Source organism: Brachyistius frenatus, unplaced genomic scaffold, assembly GCF_029030835.1.
Source record: "Brachyistius frenatus isolate BFR_SWC_R1_liver_20210118 unplaced genomic scaffold, ASM2903083v1 Contig_690, whole genome shotgun sequence".
Lineage (NCBI taxonomy): Eukaryota > Metazoa > Chordata > Actinopteri > Embiotocidae > Brachyistius > Brachyistius frenatus.
In genome coordinates, this window is record NW_027211289.1 from 12,679 (window position 1) to 21,959 (window position 9,281).

The 9,281-nt window shown below is 36.1% G+C and overlaps 1 protein-coding gene across 2 annotated transcripts; it reads right to left on the reverse strand.

Moving 5' to 3' along the window:
- Positions 1-2,269: 2,269 nt before the first annotated feature.
- LOC138615097 (regulator of telomere elongation helicase 1-like) lies at positions 2,270-4,888 on the reverse strand. 2 transcript variants are annotated; one of them, XM_069688721.1, is made up of 5 exons: positions 4,694-4,888; positions 4,411-4,515; positions 3,508-3,696; positions 3,298-3,426; positions 2,270-2,584 (listed from the first exon to the last, which is right to left on the reverse strand). In XM_069688721.1, the coding sequence occupies exons 1-5, from the start codon at positions 4,857-4,859 to the stop codon at positions 2,514-2,516; spliced, it is 660 nt and encodes a 219-aa protein (XP_069544822.1). In that variant the 5' UTR covers positions 4,860-4,888; the 3' UTR covers positions 2,270-2,513. The 2 variants fall into 2 exon arrangements, with proteins under 2 accessions (XP_069544822.1, XP_069544821.1); XM_069688720.1 differs by having other exon boundaries at positions 4,411-4,521; positions 4,694-4,887.
- Between the last annotated feature and the right edge of the window lie 4,393 nt (positions 4,889-9,281).

Genomic DNA, 9,281 nt, shown 5'->3' on the forward strand with positions numbered 1-9,281 from the left:
GTCACAACTAAACATGGAGGAGCAGCGTTCAGTTTCTATGTTCCACATATCTGGAACAAAGTCCCAGAAAGCTGCAGGTCTGCTGAGACTCTCAGATCCTTTAAATCAGGACTGAAGACTTCTCTGTTTGCTGCTTTTCACTGAACCAGATTTGAGGGTCTGAAACTGGACTGGAACTTTTATCCTATTTTTTAGCTTTCTTAATGTTTTAATGTTGTAATCACTGTTTCTAAATGTTTTAATGTTGTAATCAGTTTCTAAATGTTGTAATCACTGTTTCTAAATGTTGTAATGTTGTAATCACTGTTTCTAAATGTTTTAATGTTGTAATCAGTTTCTAAATGTTTTAATCACTGTTTCTAAATGTTTTAATGTTGTAATCAGTTTCTAAATGTTGTAATCACTGTTTCTAAATGTTGTAATGTTGTAATCAGTTTCTAAATGTTTTAATCACTGTTTCTAAATGTTTTAATGTTGTAATCAGTTTCTAAATGTTTTAATGTTGTAATCAGTTTCTAAATGTTTTAATCACTGTTTCTAAATGTTTTAATGTTGTAATCAGTTTCTAAATGTTTTAATCACTGTTTCTAAATGTTTTAATGTTTTAATCACTGTTTCTAAATGTTTTAATGTTGTAATCAGTTTCTAAATGTTTTAATCACTGTTTCTAAATGTTTTAATGTTGTAATCAGTTTCTAAATGTTTTAATGTTGTAATCAGTTTCTAAATGTTTTAATGTTGTAATCAGTTTCTAAATGTTTTAATGTTGTAATCAGTTTCTAAATGTTTTAATCACTGTTTCTAAATGTTTTAATGTTGTAATCAGTTTCTAAATGTTTTAATGTTGTAATCAGTTTCTAAATGTTTTAATATTGTAATCACTGTTTCTAAATGTTGTAATCACTGTTTCTAAATGTTGTAATCACTGTTTCTAAATGTTTTAATGTTTTAATCACTGTTTCTAAATGTTTTAATGTTGTAATCACTGTTCCTAAATGTTTTAATGTTGTAATCAGTTTCTAAATGTTTTAATGTTGTAATCAGTTTCTAAATGTTTTAATATTGTAATCACTGTTTCTAAATGTTGTAATCACTGTTTCTAAATGTTGTAATCACTGTTTCTAAATGTTTTAATGTTTTAATCACTGTTTCTAAATGTTTTAATGTTGTAATCACTGTTTCTAAATGTTGTAATCACTGTTTCTAAATGTTGTAATCACTGTTTCTAAATGTTTTAATGTTTTAATCACTGTTTCTAAATGTTGTAATGTTGTAATCACTGTTTCTAAATGTTGTAATCACTGTTTCTAAATGTTTTAATCACTGTTTCTAAATGTTTTAATGTTGTAATCACTGTTTCTAAATGTTTTAATGTTGTAATCACTGTTTCTAAATGTTGTAATGTTGTAATCACTGTTTCTAAATGTTGTAATCACTGTTTCTAAATGTTTTAATCACTGTTTCTAAATGTTTTAATGTTGTAATCACTGTTTCTAAATGTTTTAATGTTGTAATCACTGTTTCTAAATGTTTTAATGTTGTAATCACTGTTTCTAAATGTTTTAATGTTGTAATCACTGTTTCTAAATGTTTTAATGTTGTAATCACTGTTTCTAAATGTTTTAATGTTGTAATCACTGTTTCTAAATGTTTTAATGTTGTAATCACTGTTTCTAAATGTTTTAATCACTGTTTCTAAATGTTTTAATCACTGTTTCTAAATGTTTTAATGTTGTAATCACTGTTTCTAAATGTTTTAATGTTGTAATCACTGTTTCTAAATGTTTTAATGTTGTAATCACTGTTTCTAAATGTTTTAATCACTGTTTCTAAATGTTTTAATGTTGTAATCACTGTTTCTAAATGTTTTAATGCTGTAATCACTGTTTCTAAATGTTTTAATCACTGTTTCTAAATGTTTTAATGTTTTAATCACTGTTTCTAAATGTTTTAATGTTGTAATCACTGTTTCTAAATGTTTTAATGTTGTAATCACTGTTTCTAAATGTTTTAATCACTTGTTCTTAATTGTTTCTAAATGTCCTTTTCATGTTTTGATGTTTTTAATGGTCTTATGTGAAGCACTTTTAAATTGCCTTGTTGTTGAAATGTGCTGAACAAATAAACTTAAACTATTAAAACGATGTCATATCTGATTTTTTTTTTTTTCCATGGATCAAACCTACCAGTGAAACACGTCCAGTCAGCAGGTGGAGAAGGAAGAGTGGACGCAGCTACACAAACATGAGTCATGTGGACATTTCATGAATTTGTGTAAAATAATAACATTTTATTTCTTTACATTTCCACTTCTCATGACTTTAATGTGCAACAGAGGTGCCGGGCCTTTTATTTACAGTCTCAGTAAAACCGTTTAAGGTCGTTTTAAATCACTGGTCTGTGCGTTATCGCTGAGTCATCATCGTCAGGAGTTTACGCGTATCTTAACAAGCCAACTCTGGTTCCGGTCCAGTTCTTCTGGTCCAGAACAGAACCAGCTTCAAACACAGATTCTACCTTCTTTGGCTGCTGGAGAAAAAGCTGGAGATCTTTCTTTGTGTCTTCAGAGAAGAGGACGGCGAGGCTGAAAGAAAAATGACCGTGTTTATATTTAAAACATGTCCACATTGTTTAATTCTATATTTTATTAATATTTTGTCTTGTGATTAATTTGATGCATTTAATTTCTTTTCGATATTTCTAAATGTTCCTTTATATCTGTTTTTATGGGAAGCACTAAGGCAGGTTTATTTGTAGAGAACATTTCAACAAGGCAACTCAAAGTTCTTCACTTAAAACCATTAAAGCATCAAAACATCAGGACCTATGAAAACCATTAAGAACAGTGATTAAAACACTAAAAACAGTGATTAAATCATCAATGGATGTCATTCTCTTGCTGTGAAGCACTGAGCTGCATTTCTTGTATTAAAGGGGCTCTACAAATAAAGTTTAATATTATTATAAGACTATTGTGTTATTGTGTCTGTAGGAACTGAAACCTGTGAGAAAAAACGGTTTATTTGACTTTACATTAATAAGATGTAATACATCACACTTTGTCTCAAATTAGACAAAAAACTAGAAGTAATATGTTCTTCTTTTGTTAATCTTATTTAAGACAGGTAAAGAAAAGTTACACATTAATCCCAAACCAGAGATATGGAGAGTGAACTTCTGTCCATGCATCACAGAAGAGGTTAAATGTGCGACAAACTTACTGATGAGACAGTTCAACCCTCATCAGACGAAGCTGCAGCTTCTGATTGGTGTGACACATTCAGGTACGAAGCTCACCTGGTGTCTGCTGCTCTTCGCTCCCAGCAGCATCGTCCTCCTCGGCGGTGGAGACGGGCCGACCCATCAGCGCGTCCAGCATCTCTCCGTACTGCTTCTGGTGCTGAGGGCGGATAAACAGGCCGAGCTCTGCAGGAAACCCAGAGAAGTCCTCAGAGAAACCTTTCACATGTAAACAGCTTCTAAAGACATGCGGTGATGAGAACTCACTGACGAGCAGAGGGAGGTTCCCGTCGCTCTCCGTCAACAAGCTCACCGCCGTGGTCACCAGGCTCTCGTAGTTCTCCGTCTTCTTGTAGCCGCGAACGGCCTGAAAGAGTCGAGTCGACTTCTCCGCTCCGAGAGCTGCGTTGACGTCCGTCAGGAAGGACGAGTGGACGTCCGTCTTCGGAGCGGAACCTGATCAGCACAGTTCAGTTTGGGTTATGTAGGAGGAAAAATTAAATGGAAAGGCCAAGTGACGGAGGAAACAAGATGAGTCAGCAGTCTTGAGCCAGTAGGCCCGAGTGGAAAAATCCCAAAAGTGCCATAATGGATCACGTTTCTGCTGGCTTAGCAGGAAATGACCAGATATGGACGCGTGAACAAAGGGGGCGCTGTTCTCATGCCAACAAAAACAAAGATCAAAGGAAAGGGAGGTGTCCTGAAAAGTATGAATAGAATGAGTTGGAGAAAGTTTGGGAGTGGGAATGTTTTGGAGCTGGGAGGAGCTTTGTGTGGGTGGAGTTCAGTATGGGAGGAGCTCCGTGTGGGTGGAGCTCCGCATGGGAGGAGCTCCATGAGTGAGGAGCTCCGTGTGGGTGGAGCTCCATGTGGGTGGAGCTCTGTGAGTGAGGAGCTCTGTGTGGGTGGAGCTCTGTGTGGGTGGAGGTGTTTGGATCGGGGCGGAGCTACTGGGTGTGAAACACACAAGAGGATAATTAATGCAACCTGTAGAATATAACAGCTGTCAGTCATTCTTATAACATGCTAATATTTCCTGCGGTGACGCTGCGTATCGGTGACGTCATTACGTCAACAGACTTGATACGGCAGATTTCCGATGGTGAAAATACAAAAGAAAGATCTGTAGGTGCGTGCCGAGCATTATGGGTAAAAGATGGAGCGTCCTACCAGCCGGAGGTTCCTTTAATGCCTGCTGATTCAGGTGGCGCCCCCCTCTGTTCAGCTGCTGCGTGTTCAGCTGACTGCAGGTCGGAGTGACGGCTGGGTGGACGTCTGCAGCTTCATAAAACACAACACAAGTCTTCAAATCACAAGAGCTTCCAAAAAGTCTCATTCATTTCTTTAATGTGACTTTAAGAACAGTAATAATAAGAGTTGAGATGTGTGATGGCTGCAGTCAGACACGTCCATCCTGTGAGGAGGAGTTCTGGTCTGGGTCGGTGGTTCTGACCGCTCTGCAGCAGCACCGCCTTCTTCTCCTCCTTGGACAGCGAGTGGTCCAGTTTGTATCCGCAGCCCTCGCCGGTCAGCTGCTCACACCTCGCATCAAAACTCTTCTTGTGATGCGGACGCACAAACTGGTAGAAACCTGGGAAACAGAAATCATCAGGAATCATGAACAATCATTGGAAATCATCAGAAATCATCAGGAATCATGAACAATCACTGGAAATCATCAGAAATCATCAGGAATCATGAACAATCACTGGAAATCATCAGAAATCATGAACAATCATGGGAAATCATCAGAAATCACCAGGAATCATGAACAATCATTGGAAATCATAAGAAATCATCAGGAATCATGAACAATCATTGGAAATCATCAGAAATCATCAGGAATCATGAACACTCACTGGAAATCATCAGAAATCATGAACAATCATGGGAAATCATCAGGAATAATCAGGAATCATCAGACATCAGCCACACACACAAACAAACAGAAACACAAACAGTCGTCTGAGTCAGTGATGTTAAACACAGTCAGCGGTCTGAAATATTCTGTTCCTTCTCTATACTTCTGCATAAATTTGACCTAAAACTTTTAGTATCAGGAGAATATGATGGTCTTCTAGAATATGATGCTCTTCTAGGATATGATGCTCTTCTAGAATAGGATGACCTTCTAGGATATGATGCTCTTCCAGAATATGATGCTCTTCTAGAATATGATGCTCTTCTAGGATATGATGCTCTTCTAGGATATGATGCTCTTCCAGAATAGGATGACCTTCTAGGATATGATGCTCTTCCAGAATATGATGCTCTTCTAGGATATGATACTCTTCTAGAATATGATACTCTTCTAGAATATGATGATCTAGGATATGATGCTCTTCTAGGATATGATACTCTTCTAGGATATGATACTCTTCTAGGATATGATGCTCTTCTAGAATATGATGCTCTTCTAGGATATGATGCTCTTCTAGGATATGATGCTCTTCTAGAATACGATGCTCTTCTAGGATATGATACTCTTCTAGAATATGATGCTCTTCTAGGATATGATGCTCTTCTAGAATATGATGCTCTTCTAGAATATGATGCTCTTCTATGATACTCTTCTAGAATATGATGCTCTTCTAGAATATGATGCTCTTCTATGATGCTAATCTAGAATATGATGCTCTTCTATGATGCGATGCTCTTCTAGAATATGATACTCTTCTAGGATATGATACTCTTCTAGAATATGATGCTCTTCTACGATATGATGCTCTTCCAGAATAGGATGACCTTCTAGGATATGATGCTCTTCCAGAATATGATGCTCTTCTAGGATATGATGCTCTTCTAGGATATGATACTCTTCTAGAATATGATGCTCTTCTAGGATATGATGCTCTTCCAGAATAGGATGACCTTCTAGGATATGATGCTCTTCCAGAATATGATGCTCTTCTAGGATATGATACTCTTCTAGAATATGATACTCTTCTAGAATATGATGATCTAGGATATGATGCTCTTCTAGGATATGATACTCTTCTAGGATATGATACTCTTCTAGGATATGATGCTCTTCTAGAATATGATGCTCTTCTAGGATATGATGCTCTTCTAGGATATGATGCTCTTCTAGAATACGATGCTCTTCTAGGATATGATACTCTTCTAGAATATGATGCTCTTCTAGGATATGATGCTCTTCTAGAATATGATGCTCTTCTAGAATATGATGCTCTTCTATGATACTCTTCTAGAATATGATGCTCTTCTAGAATATGATGCTCTTCTATGATGCTAATCTAGAATATGATGCTCTTCTATGATGCGATGCTCTTCTAGAATATGATACTCTTCTAGGATATGATACTCTTCTAGAATATGATGCTCTTCTACGATATGATGCTCTTCCAGAATAGGATGACCTTCTAGGATATGATGCTCTTCCAGAATATGATGCTCTTCTAGGATATGATGCTCTTCTAGGATATGATACTCTTCTAGAATATGATGCTCTTCTATGATGCTAATCTAGAATATGATGCTCTTCTATGATGCGATGCTCTTCTAGAATATGATACTCTTCTAGGATATGATACTCTTCTAGAATATGATGCTCTTCTATGATGCTAATCTAGAATATGATGCTCTTCTATGATGCTAATCTAGGATATGATGCTCTTCTAGAATATGATGCTCTTCTAGAATATGATACTCTTCTAGGATATGATGGTCTTCTAGGATATGATGCTCTTCTAGGATATGATGCTCTTCTAGAATATGATACTCTTCTAGGATATATGATATGATGCTCTTCTAGGATATGATGCTCTTCTAGAATATGATGCTCTTCTAGGATATGATGCTCTTCTAGAATATGATGCTCTTCTAGGATATGATGCTCTTCTAGGATATGATACTCTTCCAGAATATGATGCTCTTCTAGGATATGATGCTCTTCTAGGATATGATGCTCTTCTAGAATAGGATGATCTTCTAGAATATGATGATCTAGGATATGATGCTCTTCTAGAATATGATACTCTTCTAGGATATGATGGTCTTCTAGGATATGATGCTCTTCTGGGATCTGATACTCTTCTAGGATATGATGCTCTTCTAGGATATGATGCTCTTCTATGATGCTCTTCTAGGATATGATGCTCTTCTAGAATATGATGCTCTTCTAGGATATGATGCTCTTCTGCTCTTCTATGATGCTCTTCTATGATATGATTCTAGGATATGATGCTCTTCTAGATATGATGCTCTTCTAGAATATGATGCTCTTCTAGGATATGATGCTCTTCTAGGATATGATGCTCTTCTAGGATATGATGCTCTTCTAGAATATGATGCTCTTCTAGGATATGATGCTCTTCTAGAATATGATGATCTTCTAGAATATGATGATCTAGGATATGATGCTCTTCTAGGATATGATACTCTTCTAGAATATGATGCTCTTCTAGGATATGATGCTCTTCTAGAATATGATGCTCTTCTAGAATATGATGCTCTTCTAGGATATGATGCTCTTCTAGAATATGATGCTCTTCTAGGATATGATGCTCTTCTAGAATATGATGCTCTTCTAGAATATGATGCTCTTCTAGGATATGATGCTCTTCTAGGATATGATGCTCTTCTAGGATATGATGCTCTTCTAGGATATGATGCTCTTCTAGGATATGATGCTCTTCTAGAATATGATGCTCTTCTAGGATATGATGCTCTTCTAGGATATGATGCTCTTCTAGGATATGATGCTCTTCAGAATATGATTCTGATGCTCTTCTAGATATGATGCTCTTCTAGGATATGATGCTCTTCTAGAATACTCTTCTGATACTCTCTTCTAGAATATGATGCTCTTCTATGATGCTAATCTAGAATATGATGCTCTTCTAGGATATGATGCTCTTCTAGAATATGATACTCTTCTAGGATATGCTCTTCTAGAATATGATGCTCTTCTATGATCTTCTAGAATATGATGCTCTTCTATGATGCTAATCTAGGATATGATGCTCTTCTAGAATATGATGCTCTTCTAGGATATGATGCTCTTCTAGGATATGATGCTCTTCTAGGATATGATGCTCTTCTAGAATATGATACTCTTCTAGGATATGATGCTCTTCTAGAATATGATACTCTTCTAGGATATGATGCTCTTCTAGAATATGATGCTCTTCTAGGATATGATGCTCTTCTATGATGCTCTTCTAGGATATGATGCTCTTCTAGGATATGATGCTCTTCTAGAATATGATGCTCTTCTAGGATATGATGCTCTTCTATGATGCTCTTCTAGGATATGATGCTCTTCTAGGATATGATGCTCTTCTAGAATAGGATGATCTTCTAGAATATGATGATCTAGGATATGATGCTCTTCTAGGATATGATACTCTTCTAGAATATGATACTCTTCTAGAATATGATGCTCTTCTAGAATATGATACTCTTCTAGGATATGATGCTCTTCTAGAATATGATACTCTTCTAGGATATGATGGTCTTCTAGGATATGATGGTCTTCTAGAATATGATACTCTTCTAGGATATGATGGTCTTCTAGGATATGATGCTCTTCTGGGATCTGATACTCTTCTAGGATATGATGCTCTTCTATGATGCTCTTCTAGGATATGATGCTCTTCTAGGATATGATGCTCTTCTATGATGCTCTTCTAGGATATGATGCTCTTCTAGAATATGATGCTCTTCTAGGATATGATGCTCTTCTATGATGCTCTTCTAGGATATGATGCTCTTCCAGGATATGATGCTCTTCTAGGATATGATGCTCTTCTAGGATATGATGCTCTTCTAGGATATGATACTCTTCTAGAATATGATACTCTTCTAGAATATGATGCTCTTCTATGATGCTAATCTAGGATATGATGCTCTTCTAGGATATGATGCTCTTCTAGAATATGATGCTCTTCTAGGATATGATGCTCTTCTAGGATATGATACTCTTCTAGGATATGATGCTCTTCTAGGATATGATACTCTTCTAGGATATGATGCTCTTCTAGGATATGATACTCTTCTAGGATATGATGCTGTTCTAG